Source organism: Musa acuminata, chromosome BXJ3-8 (genome assembly GCF_036884655.1).
Source record: "Musa acuminata AAA Group cultivar baxijiao chromosome BXJ3-8, Cavendish_Baxijiao_AAA, whole genome shotgun sequence".
In the NCBI taxonomy this organism is placed as follows: Eukaryota; Viridiplantae; Streptophyta; class Magnoliopsida; order Zingiberales; family Musaceae; genus Musa; species Musa acuminata.
The window spans coordinates 9,344,284-9,361,439 of NC_088356.1; the positions used below are offsets into that span (position 1 = coordinate 9,344,284).

Sequence of the window (17,156 nt, forward strand, 5' to 3'; positions counted from 1 at the left end):
CTCCAAGAGAGGCACCAGCATATGTGGAGAATCTTATTTGGCATTGCAAATTATCACGATGCTGCTTACTAGAATGCAAGGAATGCTTGTATCTTTTGTTGTAGTTCATACTTCCATCAGTAATTATACATATATTTTTCTGATGGACTTGGTAAGAATAGAAACTATTCCATGCAGGAATACTAGCCATCAAAGAATGCTCATTGTTACAACATTAACAGTTCATGTTTGGACCGAGAGAAATAGTGTCCTACAATGAATCTTGCACTATATCAACTGAGGGAGAAGACCTGAGGCCCCATATTGGGTTCTTATTTGCATATTTTGATGGATATACGCATGCATGGAATAGTTTTTGTAATGATAAAAAACCATAAGAGTTATGATTATGAGCAGAAGCATGTGAACTAGGATTAGATGTATAGAACATCTGAGGAGCACATAGAAAACACAACACCAAAGGCAAAAAAAGAAAAAGGGATTTCTCAGTTCTATCCAACCCTAAAGGCAACATTCCATCTGGGCACATTGAAATTTTGTCAAACCAAAATATCTAAGTTAAGAATCAGTTCTCAAAACAACAATGTTAAACAATTTGTAATGGCATTTTACTTACTTATACAACTTGTTAAATAGAAATTGGATGTGCTAATATTAAATCTGTGTTTTTTAGCAGATGTAGGTTTACATATATTTGGTTATGCTTATGACTATGATGCTTCATTCAAAGACATGAACAACAACAACAATAATATAATAATTGAACAATTATATTCATATTACTAGTCACGAATTGAACATGATATATGCATAATAAACTGAAAAATTATATTCATTTCAGTAGTTAGGAATTTAGCATGATTCTTTTGGTTGGTTTAACTTCACTAAATTCATACTAATTGTCCCTGCACTTGTTTACGAAGAAGTTCTTCTATTTGCATCACAAGTCAAGCATACATATGATGGAGTAATGAGCAAATTGGCAAACAACGTTGATAGTATAGGTATAGAAGTAGATATTTCTTATCATTAGAGAACTAGGGAAACTAATAGTTGTCCAATATAGGGTTGAGTGAAGTGCCTATTTGAACCTTTTGACTAGCATACGAAGTTAGACATCAATTGCAATTGATTTCATTTATCGGCGACATGATTATTATTCACCACTATCTCATTGGTGCAGATGACATAATTCGCACAATAAATCTGTAGGCACACTGCGTCGAATGATATGCGCGCATGACCGATACGCACAATAAGATTCCTAATGTTTATCTTGTTACTTTCTCTATTTTTTCCAACCTTGAAGGTTCCCTTATAAATATCATGTCTCATATAAAATATCTCAAACTTGGAGGAATTGAGTTCAAGGTAAGTTCTAAGACTCGTACTAGTTTTAGCTATTTACTTAACCATATTAGCACATGTATCTGTTGAATATATCAAAGTTCGAAATTAATTGTTACATATAGGATACCTTAGTATTGAAATGGTGAATTTTTTTGCTTTGTTGTAGCTGATCAACAATGAAGATGTCATTTGTGCTTGTTTTTATATTTGGTTTGGTCATCATCCTCTCCAAAACTGGTGTGGAGAGCAGAAGGCTTGAGGAGAATCCCTTGGGTAGCTCTCTTCGAGGAGTTCAGGTAAAGGAATACGTGCATGCTGATAACAAAGTTGTGTTTAGCTCCAGTAGTGCTGGTGGAAGCAACAACGAGGAGGTCAAGAAGGGCATCAACAATATTCCCGGAGAGAAGAAGGTAAAAGCTGCTGCAGATGCATCAGTTGGCTATTCCTTTGGTGCCACGAAGGATGCCGAGAACGACAATATGTTTGATGTTAGTACTACGGCACGCACTGCACGCCGGGACAATTTACCACACCACTGCTCATGGGGTTCTGCTACATGCCCTTAACACTATGCTGCTGCCATGAATTGCTATCTGCTACGGTAGTATATAGGATGTGTAAGATTTGCTCAGTATATGGGGCAAATGCTTTCAAGTACTTGCTGCCATGTATAGCTTAGATCATTATGTCATGGATGGCTGGGGCTTTTCTGTCAATGTACTGAACTACTACTACATAAAATAAAATGTCCATGGCTGGCTTGGCTTGTTTTATGTACTGTCCACATAGTACCAATTCCTAAGAGTGATAGATAGCTATGAGTTATTCACTAAAATTTTTAGTTGTCGGTCCTTTACAAAGTCAGACCGCTCCTTTCCAAATCACTTGCAATTTTTTACATGAAAATTGTGGGCAAATGGCCAAAAGGGAGACCACCTGTCGGTCTTCTAATCTATGATACACAAGTAGGTAGCAGCTAGTTAATTCAGTATACATGATGTTATAGGCAATGTTTCTTTTTGTGCGTATGTTACATGTAAAATCTAGAGTTATTTTGTGGGGCAAACCCTACATTTATCTAACAATGTTGGGGCATCTCTCTCTCTCTCTCTCTCTCTCTCCTTGTCTTTATTTACCAAAATAACCTAAGGGATGGACTCATGATGATGGATGTTTGATGGCTATTATGAACCATGAGAGTTATGTATGAGCATAAAGATAAATCATATGTCACGAACATGATATACAAATAAAGGTTGAGCATGAGAACATAGAACATTTGCAAAACACATAACAAGTACATAAAATAATGAACTTAATCAAGGCGTAAGAAACAAGATAGTTTGCTTTCAAATGATTCCTCCATAGTTCTTCTATGGTTTATGGTTTTGATGTTTTTCTATGCCAAATACCGAAGCAAATATTGGGATTGTCCATTAATTAGATTTACAAATCATTTAATTCATCAAAAACAAGTCCAAGCATGGTCCATAATGTATGCTAAAAAACAATTATAAGTTAGTCATGACTTGAAGTCTTTAGAGGGGTTCATTGTAGACTCTTGCACGAGCAATGTGACCTTATCTTTGGACAGCCACCAGTTTAGCCAACCTAATCATTATAATGATGTATATACTTACGCTTGGTTATGCTTACTACTTTGATGCTTCATTAATTCAAAGCAATGAACAACAACAATGTAATAATTGGACAATTATGTTCATTTTATTAGTTAGGAACTTAACATGATATTTTTTTCATGGTATATAGAACAATGGAGCCTTTGATCATTATCATTTTAGATTGACTAAGTTCATGCTAATTGTCTTTGTTCTTTTCCAAAGAAGCTTTCCTATTTGGATTACAAGATAAGTATACTTGTGGTGGGTCATTTTTCTTGGTCATCTCTAAACTAATGGAGCACATTGGCAAATCATGCTGATAGTAGAGTTGTAGAAATAGATATTATTTTGTCAGTAGAGAATTAGACAATAATCTTTATCGAAAAGAAATTTGAGAGAAACATATATCTTAACTTTTTTAGAAACATAAAAAGTTAGACATAGTTAAATTAATGTAGTATCAATTGCAATCAATTTTGTCCATCTGCGACATGATTATTATCCTCCCCCGTCTCATTGGTGCATGTGACATATATAATTAGTGTGATAATTATCTTATGCAACCTATGTTTCATAAGACATATGGGCATCATCGAAAGGTACTATAAGATTTCCAACCTATTTTTCTTATAAATATCTTGAAATTTGTTTATATATTAGGATCTTAGTATTGAAATGGTCAATTTTTGCTTTGCACTTATTCTCACATTTGAAATGGTCAATTATCCCATTTGCACTTATTCTCACATTTGGTTTGGTCATGATCATCTCCAAAACAAGTGTTAAAAGTAGAAGGCTCGAGTAGAATCTCTTGGATTTCTCTCTTCAAGGGGTTAAGGGAAAGGGCTACATGCTTGATGATAATAAAGTTGTCTTTAGAATGAGCAATGAGAAGATCAAGAAGAACATCAAAAGTACTAGAGAGAAGAAGGGAAAAGCTGTTGTAGATCTATAATTTGGCTATCCTTTTGGTGCTATAAAAGAATGCCAATGATAATAATAGTAATAATAATGCTAAGAACAACAAGTATGATGTGCACACACTCTGGGCATGTCAGCAGATTCACACCACTAGATATCGATCGATGAGTACCGAAGGATGTTTGGTGATCTTTGTAAGCACACATAAAGCCCTACTGCCCTTAAATGTTATCTGCTACTACACTATAGGATATGTCAAATTTGTTCGGTGGAGAGAGCAAATGCTTTCAAGTATTTACTTTGTGTCATGGATAGCTTCACAACAACATGTAATGGATGTCTGGATCTTTTGATCAATGTCCTAGAGAGAGAGAGAGAGAGAGAGAACTATGACATTCACTATGTTCTTGAATCCATAGGAAGAAGATAATACCAAAACATTATATATATGTATATGTATATGTATATATGTATATATATATATATATATATGTGTGTATATGTATATATATATATATATGTGTATATATATGTATATATATATATGGATAATTTTTCTAAAAAATATTCATATGTTGGGTATTTCAGAAAAGATATTCCCTCTTTTGTTTTTTTCAAACAGTACCTACAATTTAAAAAATAACTAAAATATCTTTAAAAAAATTTCTACCAATTTTTTTATTATTACAGTATTTTCATTTGGCTCATTTATAGTATCTTATTAAGGTACTGAAAATGCTATAAACATTATTGAAAAATACTACAAGTGGTATCATATTATATTTCTTTGATTGTCATTATTTATAAATCATTAAAATATAACATTTTTAGGCTTATAGTTAGTTTTTTTAAGGTTACGAGTTCATTTAGATTATTTATGATGTTTTCGAGTAATTTTTATAGTGTTTTTATTACGGTGGCTAAAATACTGTAACAAGTTAAAAATACTACAATAGGCTAAAACACAATAACAGACGAAAATATTTTTAAGAAATAATTTATTTATTTATAATTAAATATACTGTTTGGAAACAAAAAACAAAAGGGAGGTTCCGATTGAGAAAAATCTAAAATATAAATATTTCTTAAGAAAATCTTTATATATAGTATATGTATATATATAGTCACAGTGATCCTCAATTATCATGATAGCACAAAAGTTTAGTTGGCGACTAAATAAGTTGATTGACCTTCGCCCGCAGTAACTATTCACATAGCCGAAGAATAAATGATTATGTCTGAGCTACAACCTAGTCGGTGTTGCAGATAGAAAATGAAGCTCCTACAAAGCTCCTTTTTTCCTATTAATTCGTATTACATGTCTTTGATCTCCCTATCTATCTAAGTACTCATGTAGAAGTTGCAAGCCGTTGTCTTCTATTTACTTTGTGTTGCCGATAGCTATAGCTAGCAGCCTTTAGTGACAGCCGGTGAAGATGAAGCTTTCTAGTTTACTTTGGTCGACAAAAAGCAAAAGCTTGTGTCCGGAGTTTATGAGAGGCAAAAAAGCATGATTCAAACGGTGACTATATTGTTCTATCTTTCTTATCATGACATAGCAACAAAAATGCACATTTTGTGGCAGACTTGAGTTTTTGATGACGAATAGTCTCCAATGAGTAGATATCAACATAACACCACATCGTCTTCTTCACTATGAGTTTTCTCGGATCAATAATAGCACATTCAGATTTATATCATCTCACTCTGTTACGGCAGGAAATTAACTGACAGGTTCCGTATCTACATAATATTCTACAGATTAGTATAAATTATTCGATGAAATTTTAATTTTTTTATATCTGATACATCACGGACTAACATCCTCATCATTCGTCAAAAAAAAAAGGGAAAATAAAGTTGAAGCAAGATTGTAACTCTCATGAAACTTTGTGGTAGACAATCACATGGGTACTTATTTGGCCTATTAGTAGCATTTGCTGCGTGCTTTCCATAAGAAAGATGCTGGTCCAACCATTACCACTAGCCACAGTACAGACTTGTGTCAGCAACATTTACTATCCATAGCATCATTCAAAGTTGAGAGGAGATTGGTCACAAGCCACATTTGCATGCTGTGAAACGTAGGATAAAGCTTATCCCAATCTTGTCAGATTGATGCTTCATGTTTTTCACGTTAGCCGCCCCCCAGTTTTCTTCCATGCATGCGACAAAGCTAGTGATCGAGACGACAAAGCTAGTGGATGCATCTGTCAAAAGAATAATAATGAGATATCATTAGGTTGTCAAGTGTTACTAAACCTCTTCATTATCAATCTTGTGGAGAAGGCATATTGACATTTAATAGGGTAAGGACGTTGTCATCTGAAAAACGTGAGCGGTGGAAGAGAAGACAAAGTCTTCATCAAAGGACGAAGTACTACTAAAATGGCGACAACATGGTGAGGGCTAATCCACTGTCTTCGGAAACGTTTCCATGTTTCCACCGGGTTTCAGCATCTGTTCATGCACACTCGATCTCTATATAAGAAGAAGCGCACTGCGATCACATAACCTGCACCGATTCCTCCTGTATCTCCGAGCATGAGGAACTCTAGAATTCCATTCCAATGGCTGCGTGCTTCACTAGCCCTCCTCGTCGTCCTCCAATCACATGTCATGGCAACGGAAGCAAGTGGTGTCGGTGAGTGGCCTTCTAAGACCATGCTTTAGGTCTCATGTAAATTTAGGCCTCTTTGACTGAGTCATCTCGTTTTACTGGTAGGAGCTGATTGGGAGTACAGCTACGATCCATGTAACGAGCTCGGACCTCAACACTGGGGAGACCTTCATGAAGAATGGGAGACGTGCAAAACTGGAGAACAACAATCACCCATTTCGATTAAACCAAGCAATATCATCGTCAGCACATCACTGGGGAGCTTGAGAACAAATTACGGCACCAGACCTGCTTTCTTGCAGAACAAGGGGCATGAGATCCTGGTAATCGAGAAACAGAGTCCGGAATGCCCTCATGTCTTGGCTTTAACAGTACTGAATCCTACGTTCTCTGTGATGTTGCATGCGTGTCAGGTGAATTGGAGGTGGTCGCCAGGAGATCTTGTGATCGGCGAGAAGACATTCCATCTCCGGCAGTGCCACTGGCACTCACCGTCCGAGCATGAACTCTATGGCAAAAGGTTCGAACTACAAGGTTTATTGCTACTTGTAGATCCAGCGATCGGCAAGCTCAACTCCTAGTTTTGTCGACAGGTATCCCTTGGAGTTGCACATGGTGCACACTACTCCGGCGGGAGAAATAGCAGTCATTGGCATGTTGTACGAGTTTGGTCCATTTGCGGATCCCCTCTTGCACCAGGTTCGCATTCCCCACCAATGGCCTGACTTGAATATGTCTCTCACGTCAGCTGCTGGACTAACTCCTTCCCTCTTTCTCCTTTCGGTCTCTTTTGGCACAGTTGTCGGAGGGCCTAATAGCTCTCCAGACACAGGACAATGTGTCTGTGGGGACTATCCGCCCACCTCTTATAGGTGAGAGAGAACCATACTTCAGGTACAGTGGCTCTTTGACAACCCCACCTTGCGGTGAGCCAGTTACATGGACGGTGATAAAAGAGGTACGCGTGTGCCTACCGCCACTCCTTTACCATCTCCTCATGGAAGTCGAATGATCATTCTCCGAATCGTATGTTGTTGTTTAGGTGAAGAGCGTAACGGAGAGTCAACTGGCGTCGCTGAGGATTCCCGTGCATGATGTACGTGTGGTGTTTGATCTTTTTACCATGCATCAGATGAAGCGTTTTGTTTCTTGCATTGCCTAACAACCATCGTCTTCCATCAACCCTCGTTCTCGCAGAAGGACAACGCAAGACCAGTTCAGCCCATCAATGGACGCAACGTGTACATGTACGAGCCGCCGCACGAAGACCATGCCAGCTCTTAAAGCGAAACTGTGGATGAGCACCGCCGACGACGCACACTTCCATGCCTGAAGAGGGTGATGAAATGGGGTTGCTACTTCTACTATGTATCTACCAGCCACTCTTTCGTTATTGCTGGGGTAGAAGCCATCTATCTACCAGTAAAAAATAGTTCGTCACATCTACTATGTAATATGCCAATGTCTGTTGTCCGGAAATAAATGGTACGCAAGGAACATCACGTTTGATTACCTAATAAGCTTGTTTTTTTTTTCTTTGGGAAATTAAAGATCAAATACAGCCAAGAGAGATATGTTTCTTATGGGAAACACACTGAGCGTCACTAGAAATCAGATCTTTGGATCACGAGAGCTGTACTAGAAAGAACTTTTTCTTGGGAACCGAGGCTGCAGGCTATTACCTCCTCCGACCAAGACTTTTGTAGCTACAGACTTGTGTGTAATTTTGATGGAGGTGAGAGATAGAATACGAAACTTGAGGAAGAAGCCAGATCAGATTTGTGGGACGTGTTCAACGAAGTCATATCCCTTCATCAATAATTGGTATCATGTTCATGGCATCCACAAATATTTGAATCAATCTTGTTTATGGACAAGACCATAATTTGCCTGTCTTCATTGGCAGGAAAAATGAGTAGGACCGAGCATGTTTTATCTGACAATTTCTCATGAAGAATATAAAGTAAATACATGATTAGCAGAACAACAAGGAATTAGCAAAAACAAATAAGTAAATACATCATTACCGGACCATCATCCATTCGTCCGGTAATGATGTATTTGTGTGGACACTGATTGTAGTACTATTATAGCATGTTGATGAATGTCTGTTGAGAGTTACTTTTTATATTTCAATAAATATGTAATTTGAGAGTGTTAGTAGATGCAAAATATAAACTATTTCTGACTAAGATTGATGTAAATTGGAGAGCTTGGTATTTTGTAATGCAGTATTACTCTGAATGATACAAGTAGTTTCATATACAGTACTTCCAGTGGTCAGTCTCTTGTTGCAAAATCTTGTTATCTTCTTTAACATATTATATCGTTAGCATGTCAAATCAAAATCATCATATTGGTTTTAATTTAATTCTTGGGCATATATCTGGATATATCTCTAGAGGGGTTGAAAGCGGGGAATACCGTATTTCGGCCCCATTGAGGACGTGGCTGACGTAGTAGATAGGTTGTTGCATCGGTGGTGTCTCCCGAACTAACACCGAGCTAACCTCCTGTGCCGAGGCCGCCAGGTAAAGACCAAGGGTTTCTCCTAGTTCGGGGGAGGCGAGTCGGGGCAAGCGGAGGAGGCACGCATTTAGCCTTTCGAATGCCTCTTCATACTCCGGGGTCCACGCGAAGCTTTCGGCCTGTCGTAGTGCCCGGAAGAAGGGGAGGCACTTGTCGCCCGATCGTGATACGAATCTGCTGAGCGCTGCCAACTTTCCAGGGAGGCGCTGCACCTCTTTGATAGAACGGGGTGGGGGCATCTCGGTTATTGCTCGGCTTGACCGTTGGTTTGGGGGTGCGTGACCGAACTGAACCTTAACTGTATCCCGTATGACTGGCAATAGGCCCTGAACTTGGTGTTGTTGAACTGAGCTCCATTGTCAATGACGATGGCTCTCGGAATTTCGAATCGCGTGATAATGTTCTTCCAAATGAAACGTTTAACTTGTTTCTCGGTGATGGAGGCCAAAGGTTCGGTCTCAACCCATTTTGTGAAGTAGTCGACCCCCACTATAAGGAAGCGCCGTTGTCCCGAAGCCAGAGGGAAGAGGCCGAGGAGATCAAGTCTCCACTGGGCGAAGGGCCAGGCCACTTCCATCGGGGTGAGCGGAACAGCCGATAGCTAGCATCAATATGTAAATTTTTGATGAACGAAAATTTTGGATTGTAGAAAAAGTTCTGCATTTGACCAGCATGTAGATATATAGGCATTAATTTGAATATTTAAATTTCTCATGGAAAAGAAATGATTGTGAAATCTAGATACATATTCAGGTTTAACTTGTTAAAAGGTCATCATATATACTATAAGACTGAAGGGAAATTCCTGTGCATGGAAACCTCAACATTAGTGGGAAAACATGGGAATAAGATGGTCTTTTTTTAATCTAAATCTGCACTAACATTTAATTTTGGATGGTCTTTTTACATGGCCATTTCGACCTAAATTGTGATCTCTAAATTATACCGTATATATCGGTTATAACCAATACTAATTCTTGATCAAGCTTTTTTACATATAATGTCAGTGTTGCTGATTAGAGCTTGAGCAACTATGTGAGCTCAACAAAATACATAGTAGGCTTATGAAGTTTGCTAGACTACAAATGACCAAGTAGCTTATGTGGAACTCCTATTCTGGTATACTTGGAAAATGATATGAAGAGTGGAGATGAAGAGTGTAAATCCTCTACAACCTTGATTCCTAATATCCATTACTCAGTCTCAGCATGAATTTGTTGGTTGGAAAATATTGCTTGTCTAGAATTTTTACTTTGGAATGCTGCATTCAAATAATAAAAGTTAATTAAAATAAGAAACTTCTACTGGTCAGTGTATGTCTGTGCGGACATGTCGCTTATGGATCATGATATGCTGTATTGACTACACTTTCATTCCAGAAGACGAACTTTTGCAGTTCAAAGTATCTCGTGCACTATAGGCATCATATATTACGGATGGACTACGATTTCTTTGCTTGCTGTAGCGCTGCACTAGCAATTCTCTGTGGCTTGAGGAAATATATTCATCTACTAACTTTTGTATTATTTGTTTTTTTAGTTGTACTCTTTTTTTGTTTCTCTAGGTGGTATATTTGTTTTCATGCCCAATTGGATGATACTGTTAAGAGAGGGGGAAGAAAACCTGTATAATCTAGTACTTTATTTTATATTAATCTTGCACTAATTTTTTCCACATTATTTACATGTATGGTAATGGGTAACTTGGCTCCTAGTAGGATCTTACCATTCTGTTACAAATATTCGTCGCGCACCTGCAACAATTTCGTTCAACGAACCGTTCGTCGCTTTTACATAAATGTACATATGTTTGGCAGCATATTTTGTTTTGATTTTGTATGTTTTTGTTTATAAAAATATATGTTCAAACAGGTTGTAATGTTACAATGCGATCGCTCGTTGCGCCGGGCAAAACTACCCAAAATGGCTTCGTTTTTACATGTCATAGCCTATTTTCTATAGATCGCAATTGCATGCAAAACGTTAGCCATCTCAGCACCCTAGAACCCCTTGGGTGGCACCATAGAGGATGGGGTTTCGGTATAGTATTAGGCATTGAACAATCTTCACAAGTTCGCACGTTAACTTGATAGGAACTTGTCTTCGTGCTCGACACCCGGTGAGCAGTTGTTTGTGGACTTGCAATTGTTCGTTTTACCTTATAAAGTCCTTGTTTTCTCCTTCCTCTCTTTTCTCTCTCACACTCAAGGTACTCGCTGAATTGCTTGTAAAGCTTCCCTCTTCGCGAGACGTCAAGACTTATCCATCGCTCATTTTCAATCTAATCAACTTTCTATTTTATAGGTCCTTCGGAACCTATACGAGATTGCAACTAGGCTGACCCTTTGCGGACACATATGTCGCAAAGGCGTCTCATGACTTAGGCAATCCTAGCTAAGTCTAAGGAGTTGGCGCAAGGGTGCTTCACGACTTAGGCAACTCCAGCTAAGTCCATGACTTTGCTGCATCAATATGAAGTAAATTTACCTATCCAAACATATGAATGAAAAGACCTTATGTATTCGGTAAAACAGACCTTCTGTTACTAAATTGCTCATAACTCTCTAGTAAAAATTCTGAATTATGCAAAACTTAGTTCTTTAAAAATTAGATTCGTATATCTTTCTTTTGACCCCTAATTTGAAAATTTTGAAGTATGTTTGCCTTTTAAAACATCTGTTTAAATTAATTCTATCAATTCTAGAAAACAGAGATGATCAATTCTGACCTTCTGTTACTAAATTGCTCATAACTCTCTAGTGAAAATTCTGAATTATGCAAAACTTCATTCTTTGGAAACTAGATTCTCGTATCTTTCTTTTGACACTTAATTTGGATGTTTTGAAGTATATTACCTTCTGAAACATATGTTTAAATTGATTCTATCAATTCTGCAAAAACAAAGATGATCAATTTTGACCTTCCTTTACTCTATTTGTTGTAACTTCCTGTTAGGAACTCAAAAATTACAAATCCGAGTTCATCTGAAAATAGATTGATATTACTTTCCAATTACACCTATTTTTAGTGAATTAGAGTATGCTTGGTCACTCAAACAAATCAGGAAATGTATCATTCAAATTTTGCCAGAATTGAAAACTTTGTTGAGTTTTGCCTATTCAAGTTTCATCTAATTGGAAATTTGATTTCTGCTAAATTCTTCTTCAATTGAACTTTATATTAGTTCTTTGAAATTCTTGTATTGTTCATCCTGAAATTGTTGTATGCTTTGTTTGATAAAGGCACACGCATATTTCCATTATTCCACATGTACTTCCGATATGTGCCAATGTTATTGTTCCTACTATCCTTTTGTACTCTGGTGTCTTGTGGGATATTGTGAACTTTTGCCAGAAATGGTAAAGAGAGTTATGCTTAGAGCCCGCGATTGTTCTGTTGGCCCCATTGACTTCACTCAGACGTAGGTGGATGGAGCTCCCAAACGTGGGAGACTTATGCTTGGTGGTCATCCAGAAATGGATGAATCACATTATGTATGTGGTCCCACAGCGCCCTCTATATTTTTGATATGATATCCAAAGCTTTGCTTATGAGTTTATATTTATGCTTTGGATAAAAATGGAATGCATGCTATATCAAAAATGACATATAAGCTTGTGTTTATTATTCGGTTCACTTGTTATACTTTAGAGTGTTTCGTATGTCATTGTTTTGCTCTCAAACACTCTTATGCCTTTGATATACACCTAAATGCTTCATGTGCCATTTGATACATGCCTAAATGCTTCTTTTGCCAATGAAATGCTCCAATTTCCTTTCTCCTATTGTTTGTTATGTCTAACACCTGTTTTCGAATGAGGTAACCCTTTGTGATTTTTATATCAAATGAGATGATTTTAAATGAATACTTGTATTTCTGCTTTTGTTATCTTGATACTAAGCCTGCTTGAACTTCTCATATCGCCATGGATATGTTAGTCGCTTGCTGAGCTCTTTATGCTCACCCCGTTGTTATATAAATTTTTCAGAATAGCTTGTCATTCATTGAAAAGCTAGAATTGGGTTGAAGTAGTGAAAGGCTAGAAGATTTTTGGGCTAAGCTTTGTTGGTTGATAGGTTTTTGTTGTATAGTATACTTTACTTCTGATGTAATGTTAAGGATATGTTGATACTTATGTGTTGTAAAAGTTTAAAGGACTGCTCATGTTTATGGAATGATAAGTTTAAGTTGTATGAGGATATGAACTCATGTTAAATAATTATTTTTTTGTGATTGTATATATTTCTACGATTATGGATTGGTGTTGCGATTGATGTTTAGTTGAGTTGTCTTTAGATTTTATGAATCTTTGAGTGAAGTGGAGTATGATTTATGAAACGTACAGGTTTATAAATTGTGAATATTGATTTGAATGGTTTCTTAGTATCCTCAAATTGTTAGATTGGATCCTGGATTGAATTGACGATAAATTATAATATTATTGATTTTAGACAGGGTCACACCTCGTGAATGCGATAATTCGGGGGGGGGGGGGGGGGGTCGTGACAGATGTCTCTCTCGAGTAACCTATGACCGGGATTATTTAGGATCTGTGTTTAAAGGTGAATCAATCTCATTATCGTGATCTCATCACGATCCGATTCTCATTGCATAGATCCAAAGACATCACAATATATATATGCTTATATGCAATAGTCAATATAAAGTGATAAATGCCAAAATATAATAAGTAAAAAGATTTCGTGTCAAGTCACACGTGCTATTGTTGGGAAATCTTGGGGGCGACATCATATGCGCAGTGAAAGAACAAGAAAACAAAATCCCCGATTCCCAAAAAGATGTTTGTTGTCGTGCGAAGATTGGTGCGCAAAATCCGCGAAACTTAAAACTGCGTATTGAGTAGATTGTGTTACCTAGGGAGATCGTATATCCATGTTTCCTTGCAGATCTTTAGGAGAGGGTGAAGGAGGTCAAGCGTCCTCCTCTCTAGCGGTGATCTACACAGCAAGGTTGCGACGACGCTCCTCAAAACTCCAGGCCTGCTCTGAGGTGGAGAGGGAGAGGAGAATAGGAAAGGCAAGCAAAGGCTCTAGCCTATGAGGCTTTGAATCTCTCCTATTTATAGAGGTCCCCTGTCAAACCCTAATGGGTCCTCCCCTAGTGGGTATTGGATCTGCATCCAATAAGACAAGGGCTCCGTCGGATATCTCATATCCGAACCTCTACTCATCGCAATGCCTACCATATGTGTGTGACCCAATATCGAGCTGACCGTGAGTCATACCTGTCAGAACTCCTTCTAACTCAATGAATTATTATTTCTGTAATAATTCACTTGACTCATCGACTACGGACGTACTAGGCTACTACGTCGTAGTCCCCAGACGATACAGGGGAATTCAATCCATTGGACCTGTCTGTCCTCAGTTACCGTGTACCTATAGTCCCTCATCCATCTAATATCCCTGAGACCGTATATCGAGCATGGTGCTGTCAGACCCATACGGTTTCTACTCGAGTCTCGCTCTAATCGGATTCTCCCGGAGAACTCTTTCTCTCTCAACCTGAATAACCCTAGCTAGGGATTTGTTTGAGCAAGAACACATGGGATATTCCTCTCATGACGCCGAGAGTGGATGATCCTCTATCGACACTCAATAGCCCTCGTAAGGTCGACTACTACTCCCAATGACCAGCTGTACTAGATCTGGGATAGCCAAACCTATAAGTCTGGTATCAAAGAGTGGAGCACTCATACAGGACATCCTTGGTGTCTCAAGTCTAAGGACCAGATATATCACTAGGACTACGGAATCGCTGTCTGACAATTAGGCATCATCAACCATCCAGCATTCCGTAAGCGGATCAATCAGTGAACTCATTCTCCAATGAGCACCTGTACTGTATCCCTAGTGTCCCTACACGAGCAGCTATGAGACCAACTGCATCCATCATATGGACGGGTATACAGCACACCAGTCTGTCCGGTTATCACGATGTCCCTCTCGAGTAACCTATGACCGGGATTATTTAGGATATGTGTTTAAAGGTGAATCGATCTCATTATCGTGATCTCATCACGATCCGATTCCCATTACACAAATCCAAGGACATCATAATATATATATATATATATATATATATATATATATATATATATATATGCATTTATGCAATAGTTATAAAGTGATATACGCCAAAATATAATAAGCAAAACGATTCTGTATCAAGTCACACGTGCCATCACTCACGTGATTGGCTTGCTGGGCACCTATGACTAGCAATCTCCCACTTGACCTAAAGCCAATCACCTATGTGTCTGATCCCCATCAGACCCCTGTGACGCTCAAAGACAATCTTAGACAACGGCTTTGTCAGTGGATCTGCAATGTTATCTTCAGATGGAACTCTTTCCACTGCTACATCTCCTCGGGTTACGATCTCTCTGATAAGCTGGAACCTCCTTAGAACACTTCTGATGAGACCCAAGTTCCCTTATTTGAGTAATCGCCCCATAGTTGTCGCAATATAAGGAAGTCGACTTCTCGCTATCCGGAACGACTCCCAAATCTGTGATGAACATCTTCAACCAGACTCCCTCCTTTGCTGCATCTGATACAGCAATGTACTCCGCCTCTATGGTCGAGTCAGCAGTGGTATCTTGCTTGGAACTCTTCCAGCACACTGCTCCTCCATTCAAGATATACACATACCCTGAATTCGACTTGCTATCATCGACATCAGACTGAAAACTTGAGTCTGTGTAGCCTTCAACCTTAAGGCTATTACCTTCATATACTAGTAAAAGATTCTTAGTCCTTCTCAAGTACTTAAGGATACACTTTACTGCTTTCTAGTGCTCCAAGCCTGGATCCGCCTGATACCTGCTCGTGACACTCAGAGCATGCGCTATATCAGGTATTTTCCATGCCAAACCTTTTGACAATGGTTTCTATGTACTTGGACTGGGACAAGCCAAGCATCCTCTTGGATCTATCTCTATAGATTCTAATCCCCAAGATATAGGATGCTTCTCCTAAGTCCTTCATAGAGAAGTGTCTAGATAATCAAGTCTTTACTGTGGATAGCATTCCTACGTCATTCCCAATGATGAGGATGTCATCCACATATAACACCAAAAAGGTGATAGCGCTTCCACTTACCTTTTTGTACACACAAGGCTCATCTTCGTTCTTAACGAAGTCATAAGATCTGATTGCCTCATCAAATCTTATGTTCCAACTTCGGGAAGCTTGCTTTAGTCCATAAATGGATCTAAGCAACCTACACACCTTATCTGGGCAGTTCTTGGACACGAATCCCTCAGGTTGCATCATATACACCTCCTCCTCGAGGCTCCCATTGAGGAATGTGATTTTCACATCCATCTGCCAGATCTCATAATCATAGTGTGCTGCAATAGCCAATAGAATTCTGATGGATTTTAGCATTGCTACGGGTGAGAAGGTTTCGTCGTAGTCAACACCTTGCCTTTGACGATACCCCTTAGCCACTAGCCTTGCTTTATAGGTCTCTACCTTTCCATCTACTCCGATCTTTTTCTTAAAGATCCACTTGCAACCGATGGGTACAATATCTTCGGGCGCATCAACTAGGTTCCAAACCTTATTGGAGTACATAGAATCCATCTTAGAATTCATGGCTTATTGCCACTTCCCGGAGTCTATACTCATAATAGCCTCCTCGTAGGTCTGAGGATCAATATCCTTAACATCCTCTCCTCTAATATGTCCCACATATCCTTCAGGAGGATGAGATACTCTATCAGACATGCGTAAAGTTGAAATTTGTGTATTAGGTACCTGAACAGACTCGGGCTGTTGAGTGGTGCTTGAGCTTGGTTCTCCAACCTCGCTCAACTCTATCATTCTCCCACTGTCTCCGCCAAGAATGTGTTCCTTCTCAAGAAACACTGCTCTCTTAGCTACAAAGACCTTTTGGTCCTCGAGATGATAGAAATAATACCCATAAGTTTCCTTGGGGTATCCCATAAATTTGCATCGCTCTGTCCTTGATTCTAACTTATCGGGGTTGTGTCTTTTAACATGGGCAGGACAGCCCCAAATCTTAACAACCTTAAGATCATGCTTCTTCCCTTTCTATATCTCATATGGTGTAGACACTATCGACTT

At 38.5% G+C, this 17,156-nt stretch overlaps 1 protein-coding gene across 1 annotated transcript; it reads left to right on the forward strand.

The window, feature by feature from the left end:
- Positions 1-6,200: 6,200 nt before the first annotated feature.
- On the forward strand, positions 6,201-8,025 carry LOC103974823 (alpha carbonic anhydrase 7-like). Its single transcript, XM_009389712.2, has 7 exons — positions 6,201-6,537; positions 6,619-6,836; positions 6,927-7,033; positions 7,107-7,212; positions 7,313-7,471; positions 7,556-7,609; positions 7,711-8,025. The coding sequence occupies exons 1-7, from the start codon at positions 6,438-6,440 to the stop codon at positions 7,795-7,797; spliced, it is 831 nt and encodes a 276-aa protein (XP_009387987.2). The 5' UTR covers positions 6,201-6,437; the 3' UTR covers positions 7,798-8,025.
- Positions 8,026-17,156: the final 9,131 nt, after the last annotated feature.

Excerpts from the sequence above, each read along its gene's own strand:
- LOC103974823 (XM_009389712.2), top strand. The coding sequence starts at position 6,438 with ATGAGGAACTCTAGAATTCCATTCCAATGGCTGCGTGCTTCACTAGCC. Across the intron at positions 7,472-7,555 it reads CATGGACGGTGATAAAAGAG|GTGAAGAGCGTAACGGAGAG; the intron begins GTACGCGTGTGC and ends GTTGTTGTTTAG. Across the intron at positions 7,610-7,710 it reads TGAGGATTCCCGTGCATGAT|AAGGACAACGCAAGACCAGT; the intron begins GTACGTGTGGTG and ends TCGTTCTCGCAG.